Here is an 18,065-nt window from a genome sequence, read left to right as displayed (position 1 = left end):
TCCAACCTGCCTTGCTTCCAGATTAAAACAGACTGCTGCCTTCTGAGATCTCTCATAATGCTAAAGTCACCGAAATAATCTGTCTGCCCCGGGATCTGGAAGCCACTCCTAACACCTCTCCCACAACCCACCACCCGCCGCACGCCAGCTCTCAGAGATATTTTCTCCTCTGGAACAAACCAAAGAGACTGTTCGAGGAGGGGGGAAGCTAGTCATGAAGCAGGCCTGCCAGAGTCCATTTTAGAACAGGGTTTCCTTAGGCCGCTATCCTTTACTCTGAAGAACTCGACGGTGAGACAGGTCAGAAAGGGCAAGTACTGGCCTGAGGTGACTTTTAACCCCACGTAAATTACAAGACTGAAGCAAACCATATTTTTCCATTTAGTCAAAGCAATCTGTATTAGTCAAAACAAACTCTCAGATGCTGCCCCGTACACATCAAGCCAGGACCCCCTGAGAATGAAGGACAGTAACCTACAGAAAGCAGAGCTCTGGAAATAGATTCTGGTCATGCTGGGGAATGACTCTCTCAAGCAAGTGCTTGATGCTCAACACAAGGACCTGAATTCCATCTCAATAAAACACATAAAAATACGAGGCATGATTGAAAGTGCTTGTAATTCCAGAGCTGGGGAGGTGGGGACCGACTGGTCCATGGGGGCTTGTTAGCTAGTCCAGACCCTGTCTCAAAGTCTTCCTGGGTAGAAGACCCATGCTGTTCTCTAGTCTCCACATATATGTGTATACACATGAACCCTCACATACACGCTTCTGTACACACACACACACACACACACAGAGTTTGATTGGCTCAGGCCACCTTGCTCATACCACTGTGTAGGGCCACAGGATGAGATGAGACATGGCATGGTACCGAGGAACAATAAATCATATCAGTAAAACAAAATAACAAAACACTCATCATCACAGGGATGGGAAATGCTTGAATTCCACAATCATCCCCTTTCCCAAGAGGCTCCCAGAATGGCAACAGTCACAGGAAGGAAAGAGCGCATGCCCCTGCCTCTGCCCCACATGCCCCTGCCTCTGCCCCGCATGCCCCTGCCTCTGCCCCGTATGCCCCTGACTCTGCCCCACAAGCCCCTGCCTCCGCCCCGCATGCCCCTGCCTCTGCCCCGCATGCCCTGCCTCCGCCCCGCATGCCCCTGCCTCTGCCCCGCATGCCCCTGCCTCTGCCCCACTCCATTCCTCTCACCATTCCGCCATCTGTTCAGCTCCATCTCCAGATGCTGGATGACACTCTTCAAGGCCTTGTTCTTCTCTTTCTCCTTCTCATATTTCTTCTTCCACTCTTCTGCTGTTAGTTCCAAGTTCACAGAGACTGTATTCTTGATGGTCTTCGCTCTGGGATTAAAACACAAGGAATCAATTCTGAGAACAGCCATTAGCACGTACTGATTTTATAGAATCAAGCCTCAGATTCCCTTCACATCCAAAACCGGACTGGGATAGCAGAGACTTTCTGTGGCATCTACCTACAACCCTCAAAGCTGGGTTAATAGCACTGCTACTTCATTTTTTAAAAAAAGATTTATTTTTAGCATGTGTGTGTCTCTCTGTGCATGCATGTCTGTGTGCGTGTATGTACAGGTGTGAGGGCATGCGTGTGTGTGTGTGTGTGTGTGTGTGTGTGTGTGTGTGTGCCCTTAGAGGTCAGAAGAAGGCACTGGATCCCTGGGAGCTGGAGTTAGGGGTGTTTGTGATGTGGGTACTGAGGTCTGAACTCTGGTCCTCATGAGGACAAAAGCACTCTCAACTGCTGAGCCATCTCTCCAGCCTCACACTGTCACTCCTTGGAACTCCAGAACCATCCTGCCATTTTCTCCTTCCCATTCCATCAGCCTTTCAATCCAATGGACTTTTGTTCAGATTGTGTATCAGCACCCCACCTTGTCTAACTTCCTCTGCCCCCCTCAGTCTGTTTTTAGCCCTAGGGTTATAGGCTTACCCCCAGGTTCAGCATGTTCCTTTAAGCATCCCACAGATTGCCAGATTCATCGTCTAAATAGAATTCTCACTTAATTCAATAAACATTTATAGAACACTAGGGACATGCCAAGACAGATAGACAAGGTCCCCAGCCTCTTAGAGCTTGGGGTTTCTTATGTCAGCGACAAAAATGAATGATTAGTTACTTCTCTTATTTGTCTTTGGTGCCTAGAACCAAAGTGTTGGGCCCCTGCTAACACATGGGCTATGGGGTAGGTGGGCCACATAAGCGAGGGAGGCTGACCAGCAACCACCATGGCTTCCTACTGATCCCTTTATCAAAGGCAAGGATCACCACGTTAGAGTAAAGAGCTGATGGTTCTCAAATCATCCCATTGTTTAAAAGTGGCCAGAAGTTGGGGTGTTTAACATTTGCATTTTCCAAATTCAGAATGTTTTTTAAAAACTGCAAGACAAGCATGTCTCGTGGGCACTATATTTCATGATCTCCTAGGGCATGTGGTCTACGGGTGTCACATACAGCTGGATAGCTAGTGAAAGGAGAAGCTGGGAAGAAAAGAAAAAAATAAGCATCTGTAACAGGTGAGATTAAACAAAAGGTATGGCTCACCTAGGTCTGCACAGAAACGGACAGGTTTAGCCACATCCCAGAAAGAGTGGATTCCCCTTGTAGGAGTCCATTAGCCATTTACTTGTTAGGCAGGTAAAGCTCATGTGAAAATACATGATGTCCTGTCTTACTTGCTATTGACATTCTCATTTTAATCTCCAAACCATTCCAGGACTGTCATGTTTGCGGGTCCAGCTGATGTGTGATCCAGGTTAATTACTGCTGACATCAGATGACATTCGGGACAGGATTTCTATTTTGGTGCAAGAAATTCAACAGTCCTCCCAGTGCTGCAGATGTCATTCCAAAATTAATTCCTAAAGCAGACAACTAAATAACCCAAGTGTTGAAAGGGGAGTTAAACTACTTCAGTGTGGGACTCACTAAAGAATTAGGGTAATTCTCATTTGCTGTAGCTTGAGGCTGCTCTCTCCGGAACTGTCTCAACTCTAATTCTTCAACGGCAGTAATTTCATTACTACTTTAAAGCTCACTGCAGTCTGGCATTCTCATCCCGCCTTCTAACGTCCTTGGGCAGTGCTGTGGCTGTGTCTGGGATACAAACACCGGCACAGCAGTGCCCATTCCGTTATCAACTTAAGTCAGAGTGAAGGAAAAAAACCAACCAACTCATAGCTAAAACGCTCGCTGTCATTGGAGGACACACCTTAAGACTACCAATTCTACTTAAGGCATAAATAGTCTCCTGACAGCTCCAAAGGGTACCAGAGAGAAAAAGATGGAGCCCCTGTGCTGTCTCCAGGCAGGGTTAGTCAGAGGCACATTCTTCAAGCAGACCTATCAAGGTTTTTACAGGACAACTGATTCTCGTTTCTGAGCTGCCCAGAACATTCTTTTTCTTCTATTTCTGTATTAAGCAGAGTCCTGGCAGTGAAGAGATAACCCACTCAACTTGCACATCTTGTAGAGTTTAACAAAGGTATGGAAAGGTGAAACATGGGACAATGTAACGTCTATATTAGTAGACATGGGAAAAGCCTCAAAAAGAGAGCTAGAAGAGATAACTTGCTCGTGGGACCCATAATAGCTTGTGGTCTGAGGCAATCCAGCCCAAAATGAGTCTGCATAAATGCCTGGTGTACATTCCCTCTGTCATTTTTGATCACCTACCATGTTTTCCTGGCCTGACCTGGCTGAAGGCCAGAGGTAAGGGGGCCACTGCCGTGATTGAAGAGAGCACAGAGCTGGGCAGGATGGAGGCAGAGCAGAGTCAGAGAAGAAGACAGAAAATAATGCACCCCAACTCTGACCTGGAGCTCAAGCAACAGTGGGAAACCATGGCTCATGCTGGATCCCTAGAATTCTCTCGGCTTCAAATGGGACTCGAGCTAACCTTTGCATCCCCTGAGGCCAGGATATGGAAAAATGAGCTAACAGAAAGAGAGTTGACATAGATTCAAAATATTTCCCATATCCTAGAGAGAGAGAGAGAGAGAGAGGGAGAGGGAGAGGGAGAGGGAGAGGGAGAGGGAGAGAGAGAGAGAGAGAGAGAGAGAGAGAGAGAGAGAGACAGAGAGGTGTGGGGAAACTGAATTCAAGGAATAAATAACAGTACTTAGAAAGTCATAGTCCTTAAAATGATTACCTAGTCAGAAACTTTGGCTAGAAACAGAACGGATAGTCCAAACACTCTGCATCCCTGCCATCTGATCTTTGGGAAGTGCTCATACCACAGAGCAGGAACGTGGGTCTTTGGATATGTGGCAATAAAACTCCAGTTCCACAAAAGAATTCTATTCCAGATGGATCACAGGGTGAAACAGTAAAATGTCTAAAAGGAAATATGGAGAATGTCCTCAAGACCTTGCGTTAGATAAAAGATTTCTTGACTACAACATAAAAGAAAAAAATGACTATCAAATTAAAAACTTCCCTAATTAAAAACCATTAAGAGTTAAAAGGCAAGTCATAAAATAGAAGATCCTGAAATACATGCAGACAACAGAGTTATCTGGAGTAACTCTTACAAATCAAGAAGGAAAAGAAACAGGCGGAGACTCGAATGGGCAGTTCCTGAAAGAAGTGCCAACCAACCCTGCAAAGAGAACACTGGCATCATCAGCTACTGGGAATGCAACTAAAATGCCAACAAGATGCCTTTCCACACTTAACGGAAGAGCTAAGTGATGAGAAAGGGCAGCGACTTTACCTCTGATGATCTACCAGGAGTAAGAAAGGGCAGCGACTTTACCTCTGATGATCTACCAGGAGTATGAATTGTTACTATAATTTTAGAAAAGTGAATTGTAACATCTGCTAAAACTGTATGCCACACCCTATGACCCATATCTATTCTTACCTAACAGGTGTGTTCATAGGCAACAGATACCTGTAATGTTCTTGATAACAGCCCCTCGCTGAAAGCAGTCCAAATACCCACCAACAGTATAATGAATACATTCAATCGAATACTATGAATGCAATGATACGTAAAAGCAGCTGGATGAAAATAGTACTGTGTGGTCTTCTGCATGTGAGGTTCGAGGGCCTGCAACTCCAATCCATGCTGCCTGAAGTCGGGATGGTGCTTACTCTTGTGAGCACAGTGCTGGCTAAGCGGGTGCCAGAGGAAGGCTTCTAAGGCACTGGGAGGCGGTTACGAGTTTTTGTGCATTTGTAAATGTTTATAAACTGCACACATTAAGTTTATGCTTTTTACTATATGCATGCTATATTCAATAAAAATGTGTTACAGAAATAAACATATAGAAAGGCAACATCTCCCCACCTAAACCTCCCTCCCCATGATCCCTCCCTCTCCTTTCATAGCACCTGTGTTTGAATGAGAGGGGAAGGTAGAGGAGGGGGTTGGGAGGAAGGATAACTAACTCTAAGGGTGTTTAAAGCTATATGAAAACCTATTTTATAAGCTTCCTAAGTATATACATACATTCATATAAAAGAGTTTAATTGGAGCTGCCCTACACAAGGGATAATGCTCTTCTCAGAGGCCACACAGAACGCCAAATACAAAGCCTAGTAGTGTTAGATATGGGCTGCCTCCCCTTGAGTTACATAGGTCGGGGGTAAACCAGAGACCTCCAAAAACAATACGGGCTACGACCACTGATCTTGGTTGCCCACCAGAACTTGGTGATAAGACCCTTCTGCTGAAGACACCACACACTTTGGTCAAGCAGGACCAAGAAGCTTCCTCCCTGCTGGCTACATTTTGCAGGAAAGGAATGTGCTATAGGCTGCTGGCCGGGGGGGGGGGGGGGGGGGGGATATATCATCATCATCATCATCAATAGCCGTCCCAGCTGTGAAAACCACAATAATGACCAGTGCCGTAAAATCCAACTGGGGCAAAGGTGGCATGAATGTTATGGGGGTAACCAACTGATTTCTGATTGGATTTAAATCTGCTCCACAGGAGAAAACACATACCCGGCACTCTGAATCTGGCCAAGAACCCATGGTTGGGGAGCACACAGGTCCCAGGGGTAGGTGAACTACTATTATTATTTTGCTAAATAGACATAGTATCAAACTGATCTCTGAACTCACATCTCTGTGCCTATACATTAAGTAGCGCAGCTCTCTGTCCTTGTTAGAGACATTTAATGAAACACAAAGGTTCAGTGGACAGGGGTCAACCCAGACACTCCTAACTAGTCAAAGTGCAAAGTGTGTCTATGAAGTGTTCAACCACTAATGGGACACATGTATCACCCTCACGCTCAAGGTTCAAGGAGTTTTATAGAAGAGGTGGCAGAAATATTCTAAGAGCAAGAGGTTGGGGAAGGCATGAGGGAAACTGTCTTCCAGACATGACAAAGTTGCTGAACCCATGAGCTCATGGCAGCTATGGTTGCCTGCACAAGATGAACATTCTAGCATGGAAGAAGAGGCCCTCGAGAGTCAGGCCCCACCATTAACTGAGGAGCTTCTGACAGCTGATGGCTTCTGGAGAGTGAAGAGTCAGTTTCTGGTAGGTCTACTATACTCCACCCATGAATACATATGGGTGTATGCAGCACATATTGGATCCTATGAATTTTTTTTTTTTTTTTGAAAAAAAAAGAGGAATGAAATTGGAAGGAGTTGGGGGCGAGGGGTGGACCTGAGATGAATTAGGGGAAGGAAGAGTGGGGGTGTGAATATGATCAAATACATTGCACGAAATTCTCAAAGAATTAATCCAAATATATTTTTTAAAGGAAAGGAAACACATCAGATACAAGCATTTCCAGACTGCGGGACAAACCAGAGCTACTAAAAGAGAAATTGAATTTCTGTGCCCAGAGGGTTCTTCTTAATAGAACAAATATTCTCCTGTCTAGGACTGCTGGAAACAATCCTGAAGGGTGGAATAAAAGGTTCTCAGTGCTCATTCTCCTAAGAGACCTGAAGTAAAGCATGTGGGGCAATAATCTCGTTGTCCTTGTACCCTGAACTCTAGCAAACAAGAAGAGAAAGGCAGAATGTCCATCGGTCCCTACTTTTTGCTATGCTGACTGCCTTTCCTCCTGTAGATGCCCAGCTATGCACCATCGCTGTAGACTACACAGTGGGATCACAGAGAGTGTTCACACAACTAAGTGGGTTATCAGGTTAAGGACATGAGAGCAGGAGAACTGACCACACCCCCCGCCCCTCCGTCTGCTCCCTACAGCAGTTGTGAGAGAGAGCCATGTACCTTGCCTGGGCAAAACAGTAGAGCTGGCTCTGGTGGTATGAGTGTGGGTGACCCAGACCTGAAGATCTGAGAGCAGGAGAACTGGCCCAGCTCCTTGCTGCAGGCTGCATTGGGTGAGCTAGCCAGCCCAGAGAGTGCTGGAGAGCTCACCCAGGCAGTGATGATGAGGGAAAATTGGTGGGATGACCAACCCAGCTACTACCCAGGCTCAGAACCAGGGCTACGAGTTGGCCCATCCCAACACCCACCAAATCTATGAACTGCTGGATCAGGTGAAGGGGACGAACCTACAGATCCAAAACAGCAGGATCTCCACGACATAGGACAACAACAGGATATCCAAGAGGAGCCCCAGTGAGAGCCCATTATCAATGGTGTAGCAGAAGCCAAAGGCCTCAAGCCAGACCAGTGACTCATGGCAATGAATATTTGCATGTAAAGGTGAACAGACTAAAAGGTAAACTGTGACTCAATGGGTCACACTACAGATTGTACAAGATTCTTCTCTCTCTTTCTCTCTCTCTCTCTCTCTCTCTCTTTCTTCCTTTTCTTCTTTGTTTTGTTTTGTTTTTTGGTTTTTCTTTTAAATTTGGTTTTGTTTTGGGGAGAGAGGTTGAAAGGGCAGAGGACAGGTGTGAGGGAGATAAGTAAAATTGGAATGCCTGATGTGAAATTCACAAAGAATCAATAAAATTAAAAAAAAGAGTATCTTGAAAAAAAGAAAGATTTATTTTCAGTCAAGTGTGATAACACACATCTTTAATCCCAGCACACAGAGGCAGAGCTAAGGAAATCTCTGTGAGTTTGAGGCCAGTCTAGTCTACTTAGTGAGTTCCAGGACAGTTGGTGTTACACAGAGATAGCCTATCTCAAACAAACAAACCAACGAAACATTTTTTTATGGGTATGAATGTTTGCCTGGATATATGTGTGTGTGTGTGTGTGTGTGTGTGCGTGTGTGTGTGTGTGTGTGTGTGTGTGTGTGTACAACACGCAGGCCTGGTGCCCAGGAGAACAGAAGGGCATTGAATCCCCTGGAACTCGAGAGACAGATGACTACGGTCACCACACAGGCACTGAGAACCAAACCTGGGTCCTCTGCAAGAGTAGGAAGTGCTTTAACTTGAGTTGTATCTCCAGCCAGGCCTCGGCTCTAACTTGGGTTTTTCCTTCTTTTGTTTTTGTTTTTTTATTTATTCGCTTTAGAATTTTTTTTAATCATTTCCCCCTCTCCCCAGCTCCTTAGATCCTCCCCACACCTTCCTACCCACTCAATTCATACTCTTTGTCTCTCAAGGCCAGGAGGCCTCAACTCTACACGAAGAACTCCAGGCAACTGAGGAATCCTGAGAGTGAGAGACACAACCTTCTCCAAGAAGAGCACACTAATTGTTTATACAATACCAAATGGCCAGCCCTGAAAACATATGCATGAGAAATGTTACACAGATTGAGTAGGTTATGTTTAGAAACATATACGTACATACATATGATATATGTAACGACAATTAATGAAAAAAAAGACATGAATTTGAAAGAGAACAAGCAGGGTATATTGGAGGGTTTGAAGGGAGGAAAGAGAAGGAGGAAAGGATGTAACTATAATTTCAAAAGAAAAAAATCAAAATAAACCCCAAAAACATATAAAAATGCCAAAAAGGAAACAAAACAACAAAGCCTCCAAACAACAGACTCTTCGGATACATGAGGGTCGACGCACACATGAACTCACAGTCTGTGACAGCACACACAAGATCCGCATGGGTTCAACCAGATGACGTCTCAGCATGGAGGAAAGGGGAGGTAGGCACCCAGTCCTGCTCCTAACCAGGAAGCTGTTTGCCATTGATGCCTGCTAGGAGCGGGGAAGCCAATCTTCTCCAGTGGTGTGTCACTGGGTATATCAACCACACTCCAGGGCAGGCCCCATGCTCAGGCCAATGCAAAAATGGTTTTGCCTTGTACACTCTATGTCAGGTCCCAACGAAACCCTGGACAAGGCTCACTCAGTCCCTGTGGCTCCTCCCAGTGCTGCTCACCCCGCCCCCTACCTAACCTCTCCAGCTCAAGGGCTTCCCTTCCCTTTCCCAGCTTCTTTCCAGTATACACCTGCCATTCCCGCCACACACTCTCTTGGTCCTCGGCTCCTCTTGGTCCACTTGCCCTCTCTTCTCTTTTCTCTTCTCTTCTCTTCTCTTCTCTTCTCTTCTCTTCCTCTCTCACTACCCCTCCCCCAACTTCCCTGGTTCAGTCTGGCCCCTTCCAGATGCCTCTGGCTGAATTCTCCCTCATATCTACCATAAACCTTCCCCTCAACCACACCTAGGAGCGATCATATCCTCATTTTCATTCACTTTAGAGACTGTCAAAAGGCTTTTGGTTCCTGGATCTTTTATTTGTTTTTTCCCCACTTATTTAGTGCCTAGAATCACACTAAAGAGCATTAAATGGAGACTTAAACATTGCAAGTCAACATGGCTCCCGGTGCCCATGACTTGGGAACCGAACATAGAACCAGGGATGTGCCTTTATTGCTCAGCTTAGCTTCCAAAAGAATTTCAGTTAGTTCATAGCACATGAACTCAGTAAGACAGCAGGAACCAAGGAAGACTCTTCAGGCCAGTTTTATAATTTTGTCTGAAGCCCAATAGTCATACATTGCTTAAAAATAGGGTTTATTCAGAAATGCATCAGGAAGCATTATGCCAACATCACCGAGCGTGTTTACACAACCAAGATGGATTAGACATCACTTAAGGTGATACAATCTCACGTGACAGTTTGTTGTTATGCAAAGAGCATGGCCTGAGCAGCAAAGTCCAGCCAGATAGGGTGGGGACACTATCTTTGTGGCACAGGTGAACAAGCCAGGGACTTTCTAGAGCTGTATTCTAGCTATTTACTACTGAAACTGCAAGAGCCTGTGATTAACCCTAATGTGTGCTGACACATTTGCCTATTTACAGCTGGAACCCCAGCCAGCACTGAGCAAAATCCTAACCAATGGCGCCTTGGGGGCAGAATCCCCATTTAATCTTGCTTCTGCCCTAAAAGATCCACTTGGCAAGACGAAGCCCACTGTGTGGATGCCGATGGTGTCTGTGTTACAGCTTTTCTTGTGTTACCTTGCTGCAGAGATTCAAATACCACTTCAGTAATGTGTTGTCTGGATTTGCCTGGGTATCAGATCTCGTCTCCCTCCAGGGAGAAATGAGGCCAAGTTTTTCTTTAAAGGCCTTAAAGCTAACACCTCAGGGAAGACAGCTCCAAGTGCAGCCAACAGTGATCAGAGACCACAGCACATCCTCACTTGGATATAAACACTGAGATGGTTATATTAGGAAAGATTCTCTTTAAAAAGTCTCCTGAGGAATGCAAAGAAGACAACCACCTTTCTACTCTCAAGCATCATCACCTTCCCAGCATCCCTCAGGCCCTCCATCCCTGAGTGTCCAGTTCACACATGAAGAGGCACGCACTCAAGTTCTGAGAGAAGTAAGCATGTCTACTTCAACAGCTGAGGCTGAGCACTCACACCTGACATTGAAGGCATCCCTATTGTGTGGCACTTGAAAAAAGTCCTTCACACATTGGAGGAGACCTACAGTTAGTGGCCGAATCACTCCACACCCTGGAAAGTCCCATCCCTGCCGGTTTCCTCATTGATCTCGTCTACTTACACTCTCTGGCAATAGTTCTAATAGACACGCACACTGGCTGTGCTGGTTCTTGGTACCTCTAGCATCAGCATCTTCCTTTGCTCTCCAGGTGTTCCAGGGAGTGCTGGCATTTGAATAAGGAGCTCTGCACAACCTCAATGCATAGAAAAGTCTGTAGTGCATGCTTTACACAGTAAGTGTTGGGAGAGAGGGGGAGAGAAAAAGGAGAGAGAGGGAAGGAGATGGCAGTGCCCTTTGTGGAGGATAGGAGGGTGGTCCAGGTATCCGTTTCCATCTGTCAGGGTTTAACAAGGAAACAGAGAGAGAGATAAGGATATTGACCCCAACAGACGTACAAAGTATTTTTCCTTAGTTTTCTAAGGAAACTGGCTCATGTGTATGTGGGGGCTATCAAAGCTCAAGTCAGGTCCAAGCAGCTGGCTGGAAATGCAGGTGCAAGCACGTATTCTGGTCTTCAGTTCTCCCTGGGAAATCCCAGGCTTTGCTTTTCAAGGCCTCTGTGTTGAGAGGAGGACCATGCTCATTACACAGGATTATTTACTTGACTCAGCCAACTGAGTGCTGTTATATGATTTTTTGTTTGTGTTCTGACAAATAAAGCTTGCCTGGATATCAGAGGGAGGAGATGGCCACTAGTGAACCACAGAAGCCAGACAGTGATGGCTCACACCTTTAATCCCAGCACTTGGGATTAAAACTTACCAATAAAAACTTATTAATAAGTTGTAATAGAGATACGCAATAAAGACAGATTCAGGGGGAAAAATAAAACCTCTAAACGGTTTACAGAATGTTTGAAAAATGTGTGTAGGCTTGGAAGAGAGAAGAGAAAGGGTAGAAACAGTCATAGATTAATAAAGTGATTTAAAAATAATAATAAAGTCCTTAAAAAGGGAATAAAGTAATAAAATATAATAAGCCATGTAAAGATGGAAAATACACAGAGAGTCTGGATTCTATATTTTATTGTGTTGTCTTTGGATTTTTTTGACTGTTAATGGGCAAATGATAACTGCTGAGAGACATTTGATTGTACAAGCTACTAAATTAAACCAACCTATATATTTTAAAAATATCTTGACTTCAAAATTTAAGTCAAAAGACATGTTACTTTGGGAAAGAGGTTCTTCTTTTATTTCCACAGGAAATGAAAGGCTCTAGATTCGTTCTGGGTTAAGAAAAATGAGGTTTGAGCAAAAAAGACCCCCCTGAAAAAATCTCTAATGGGAGTAGATGGCCCAGATGATCCAACGTTTCAGAGCGCCTCTGTTGTAGTTTCCTCTGAGTTCTACATTCAGAACAGCTTCAAGGCTGCTGGCTGAGATGATCCAGTCTCATAGAATTCTCCAATCAGGACTTGACCATAATCCTGAATCTTCTCAGGGTCCCACAAAGATTATCAGTGCCGCCAATCAACAGGAAGTAGTCTAGAGAACTATACCCACATTCCCAAAAGATAGATCATGAATATTTATTATCATTTAAGGGGGGTTGGGTATAAGTTGTTATTGGTAATGGTCAAGAAAAAAAGCTGAACAAAGGAGATTAGATTCAGGGATCTTGTTGTAAAAAGAAAAGAGGGGGATAGAGAAATGTGGTGATACAAGTTAGGATAGAAAGTGAGTTAGGTACAACACTTTGGACTCACCAAGATATGATAGATAATGGAGTATTTTCTCTGAATTTGTCAAATGCAAATAGACTAGACATTGTTAATATAATTCTTGCCTATAGTTATCATGCGTATTGTATTTACGCAAAAAGTAGAAATGTTGTATGATATTTCGTTTGTGTTCTGACAAATAAAGCTTGCCTGGAGATCAGAGGGTGGAGCCAGTCACCAGTGAACCACAGAGGACAGATAGGTGGAGACAGGATCTCAACCCCACTTCATTCAGTCTGAGGATTCGTAGAGGTAAGAAGTCTCTAGTAGCTGCTGCTCTGCTTCTCTGATCTTTCAGGTTATTACCCCGATATCTGATTCCTGGTTTTTATTGATAAGACTAATTAGGATTGCTTCAGAGTAAAGCCATAAGCATCTAAAAACTGCTGTCAGAACAATAGCTAGATCAGTGTTTGATGGAAGTGCCTAGTCATGTATTTGGGTACAAAATTAACATCACAACTTTTGATCTGCCCTGAGTCTCAGTTGCTGTGTAAACACCTACACTTTCCTCAGAATACACTTCTGCTCCAAAGCACTCTCCAGGCCTGGAAAGAGCTCACTGCTACTGAGAGAAAAGGCTAGTGAGTGAGAAGGAATTAAAACCCTGATGACCAGTGAAGAGCTGGCCTCTAGTTAAACTTACTCCACACAGTATCTTTCTTTTCCTCCAAGAGCTTCCGTTACCCCACTGGTGTCTCAACAACAGGCCCTCCAACAGAGGTGATTTAATTCTTGGTTTTATGTCAAGTGCACCAAAGTGTGTGCCTTAAATAAGCTGCTCACTCTGTCTCTGCAGGTAATTTGTTCGCACACTCTTGTGACATGAATTTTACATGTACACTATTCAGTCTCTGACAAAACCAGCTGTCACTATGGCAGGTGGCTTGATTAAAATGATGGCATCGTTTCCCTTTGGAAGCAGTGCCCACCAGGAACAAAAAGATTAGTACTATTCTCAAGTTATCAATCCCCTTTCACATTCAACATACAAATAGGCTGAATTATTGGTGCTGGCCCAAGGCACACTGCCTCAGCCTTCCTGCACTGATTGGTGTGTCCCTCGGGGGCCCCCTTTCCTTCACACACACACACACACACACATACACACACACAAATCAAGACACATTAAACAGACTTCTAAGATAATGGGGTGATTTGAGTGTACACATCTGAAAGTTACAAATATCTTCTTGAAAAATACTAGAAAAATACTATGGAATAGTAATTAAAAACTAAAGAATAAAATTCTGGAGTCTAGAAGAAAAAAATATCCACAAAAATGTTTTAATTTGGTGTTTTGATTCTCAGGTATCTGGACTACCTGTTGCTCTCTGACACACAGACAGAATTGTCTACTTCTGCACTAGCAAAGTGCTGGGCACTCAGAGAACTAAAGAGACAAGCTTGATCAGATAAGACTTAGACAGCGTGGATTTTTCTCTCTGAATCCAGTACTAAACCTAGAATCTTAAGGAAGGCTGGCTAGACTCTTTGCAGGGTGCCCTCAGGCATCTGTAGACTGTGGCCTTCCTACAACTTCCATAGTACATGTTATCGTCTCTCCAGCCCAGGAAAAATATATACTTCCCCTGTGACCTTGAGAGAATCACAGAACTTAGGCTGCCCAAGGTTCTTCAACAAGAACAAAATGAACACTGGCTATCTGGCACTTGGGACACACACAGCAGCTTTTCTGAGTTCAAAGTGCTTAATCTTATTAGCTATCAGATTCCATGTCTAATCTGATGTTCCGACCCAGGTCTACTGTATAATTGGGTTCAATGCATATAGTTAACAACAAAACCGATAAACGGCCCATAGAAAAGTCCACTCTCCTTAAAGAACCAGTTAGTTAACATGCATAGAGAAAAAAGGAAGAAACTACCTGACTACCCAGGTCAGTGTCTAGGGACAGCGATGTCACAGTTCCTCAAGGATCCTGCATCATGACCTTGAGGCTCACGTGCTTCCTTGTTCACGAAGCATGTACTTATTAATCACCTACTGTATACTTCCCACGCTGGACCGCAGATGCCAATGGTAAATGTACTCTCTGCTCTTATGCAGTTAAGGGTCTGGTGAAAGATGCAGACCAACTATTTCATCTGGAAACATGCTTGATGTTACATTTTATTTTCTGGAATCCTAAATTACCTATAGTTGTGGGTGGTGATACATTGTGTACCCTAATAACACTTATCTGGAAGATCAGAGAAGCAGAACAAGCCATAGCGAACCTCACCTCACCAACTTCTCAGCTGATCCTGTTTCCACAAATCCTCAGACTGAAAGCTTCTGAGTCCTCACCCAAATGGATCTTAGCTGAACTGCTGCTAAAAGTCTAAAAACTTAAAAGCCTTAGTTCCTGGTCCTCACGCCTTATATACCTTTCTGCTTCCTGCCATCACTTCCTGGGATTAAAGGCGTGTGTCACCACTGCCTGGCTCTGTTTCCAGTATGGCCTTGAACTCACAGAAATCCAGATGGATCTCTGCCTCCTGAGTGACAGGATTAAAGGTGTGTGTGCCACCATTTTCTGTTCCAGGTAAGTTTTGTTAGGGTACACAATGTATCACAACATAGTGTTTCTTCACCCATTAGTTCCAGAAGTGAAATTCTATTTTATTCAAATGTGTCCCTTATATTACAACACTGTTCCTTATTTCCAGTCTAGTCTTGTCCACTACTATGAACTTTCTAACCCTCAGTACTGCTGGGGTGTTTAAGGTGGAAGAAGGGGAGCTTGACATCAGCAGGAACCCCTCTGCACCAGCCCTTGGGCAAAGTGAAAATGGGAGCCGCTCAATCATCCCCCCAAAAGTCCTTGGAAGGAACCACTCCATCTCTATGGCAAAGAGATGTGAGGCTCTGAGAAGTCAAGGAGAGAGAGAGAGCGAGAGAGCGGCTCAACGACCAGGACACGAAGGTGTCACCCTGATGCAATGCCACTGCCTCAAGCATCAGCCTAGTCAAGGATGTCATTGAGGAGGAAGAAAAAGATCCAAATTCAGACGGAAAGATAGATTAGTTCTACAACATTTCAACACAATTATTATTTAGACAGCCCAAAGGTGCCACAGCTGAATAATCCTATATTCTGTTGAGGCTCGGGAAACGATTAGGATATGATGCAGTTCAAACAAGCCGTAACTATTTCCCATACAGAATGCTCACCCCATCTGCCCCATCCGAAACTACTTCTTGGGCATAATCATACGACACGTACTCCTGGGACTAAAGCAGGGGCGCACTGAAAACCCCACTAACACCCAAGGCAGTAAGGGCTACAGACACAGCTCCTCAGCTGCTAACATTGAATATAACAATGGTAGGATAACCCAAATCTCACAAGATCTGTCCTGGCTCAGTCCCATAAGCACCAAAGATGCTCAGATCACCCAAAACATCAGCATCACAGGGTTAGGTAACCAACCCCCAAGAAAGCACAGCTGAGAAGATGGGGTCTGGCAAACTAAGCAAACAAGACTGAAGGAGGCCAACTGTGGGCAGCCGGGCAAGGTGAAAAACAGTGCGTTAAGAAAGACATGGAAGGTAGGACCCCACGTACACATGGGAAGATTGTGTTCATCACCAAGCTCTTCATGCCCACCCATCTGCTAAAACCTGCAGAAGCAGGGATGTTGACTCAGGCCTTTCAAACAGTGAGAAGGTGATCATCCTCCACCCCTATCCTCCAAATACACCCCAGGCCTCCCATCCTCAGAGTTAATACATCTGATTTCTTTCCTCCATTATTTATGCCTCTGCTCCATCTTTATCTAACTTTCTGATTGTTTTTATGAACAACTTTGCGATGGATTCCAGGTTCCAGTTAAAGGTAGTTCTCCATCTTCAGATTTACGTATATGAAACTGTATAGTGCTAAAGACTAAGCTTCAAGTCCATGAAGAACAAAAGTACCAACGAGTAGGGTGTTTTGTTTTGTTTTGTTCAACATCATTCTTCTAACAGGCGCATTCCTGATCACTACTAAAAACATAATCCCTGTGGCCTCAGTAAGCAATGCCTCAAGTTTACAGATCATCTGTTAGAGGCAATGTAATAATTATTTGCCCCTCTGACCACTGCCCCAAGCCATTCACAACTAAGACCTATATCGATGGGTTCTGAGACCCCACACGCACCTCTGTCCAAACATCAGCGTGGACTTGGTTTCAGCTTCATTGAAGACTGAAGGAGAGCAGCAAATGACAATTGTGGTCCTGCAGTTCCCACCCAGAGAGTCCTGGAGAATCCGAGTCATCTTGCTGTCCCGGTAGGGCACATGTGTTTTCTATTTAAGAGAAGAAGGAGTATTGGTTCTGACAGCCCATTCAAAGAAAAACTACAGAAACAAGCAAGCAAGCCAAACTTAGAAACATGTGGAATAAGAATCTGCAGCCAGGTCTTCAGATCTTGCCAAAGAATGTCCATTCAGTGACCCATGTCATTGGAAGTTAGCATCACCATTCATACTTTCTAGTGGAGTGGATCTCCCAGCAACAAGCACCCCAGCCAGGAATCCCTCTGCTCTCTTCCAAAGAGGAAAACAAATGAATGTCTAGGATGTGTGGCAAAGAGAACACACAAATCCCAAAGGCAGCTTCCCATAATACTATTTAATAGATGGCGACAGGATTACTTACTGTCCCTTCTGCCAAGGCAGAGATCACATTTCCAAGAGCAGACAAAGACTTGTTGATGTTTTTAGCTTCATCGAGAACAGCTCCCTCGGCACCGGTTTTGCTGACCTACCAGCGGACAGAGAAAGCGGTGAGGACAGGGACAACACAGAAGAGAAAATGCCAACTGGCGGAGGGACAGCAGGCAGACCCTCCAGGAAAGCAGGGAGTGAAGTGAGTAAGAATCACAGTGATCCAGCTGTCCCTGGAGCCCCAGGCTGCGGATCTGATCTCTCCTGCTGTCATTTTCCTCTCAATTGGGTTTTAGTGGAATGGCTGAAATGTCTCAAGCGGGAGAGCTGCAGATACTTCCCCGGGGGACATCCATCCAGGAATCCCAGGCTCCCGAAGTGCTGTCACCGCAGTGAATCAAGTCCTGGAGGACTAAACCACAGCCTCCCAGTTGGATGGGGTCCGGCGGGGCACAGTGAGGAAAACGTTTAGGAGCCCCAATTTCAGGCAAAGGACTAAAGAAATGGGTATGCTGACTCTATCCCTTCTCTGCTTCTTTCTGGACCAAGGAGGGAGGGAGGGGTATCTAAAAAGACTTAGGGAGCTGTGGAAGGACAAGGATACGTGTCTTGCACTGTAAATTTGGTTTGCTTCTACAGCCCTCCACACATGGTGCTTCCTCTACTGCATTAGTACAGATAATTTCACATTTACAGCATCTCCTCTAGGTTGAGAGGTTTACAAATCCTGCCTTTTTTTTTTTTAAAGGCAGAGAGAGGACTCAGTAAGGGTTGTCCTGGCTGCCTAGGCAGAAGCTACAGAATCAACAGCTGCTCTCTAA

The 18,065-nt window shown here is 44.7% G+C and overlaps 1 protein-coding gene across 2 annotated transcripts in view; it reads right to left on the bottom strand.

Annotated features, from left to right (window-relative positions):
- The window catches only part of Kif5c (kinesin family member 5C), a 168,215-nt gene that overhangs the window by 73,094 nt on the left and 77,056 nt on the right, over positions 1 to 18,065 (bottom strand). For both annotated transcript variants that reach the window (XM_059260454.1, XM_059260453.1), the window contains exons 9-11: positions 17,237 to 17,341; positions 16,736 to 16,884; positions 1,217 to 1,365 (exon numbers count right to left, since the gene is read on the bottom strand). In XM_059260454.1, the coding sequence (XP_059116437.1) occupies positions 1,217 to 1,365; positions 16,736 to 16,884; positions 17,237 to 17,341 (403 nt within the window). The remainder of the gene's footprint in view (positions 1 to 1,216; positions 1,366 to 16,735; positions 16,885 to 17,236; positions 17,342 to 18,065) is intronic.

This window comes from Peromyscus eremicus, chromosome 4, assembly GCF_949786415.1.
Source record: "Peromyscus eremicus chromosome 4, PerEre_H2_v1, whole genome shotgun sequence".
Lineage (NCBI taxonomy): Eukaryota > Metazoa > Chordata > Mammalia > Rodentia > Cricetidae > Peromyscus > Peromyscus eremicus.
This window is presented reverse-complemented; position numbering and strand designations above follow the sequence as displayed.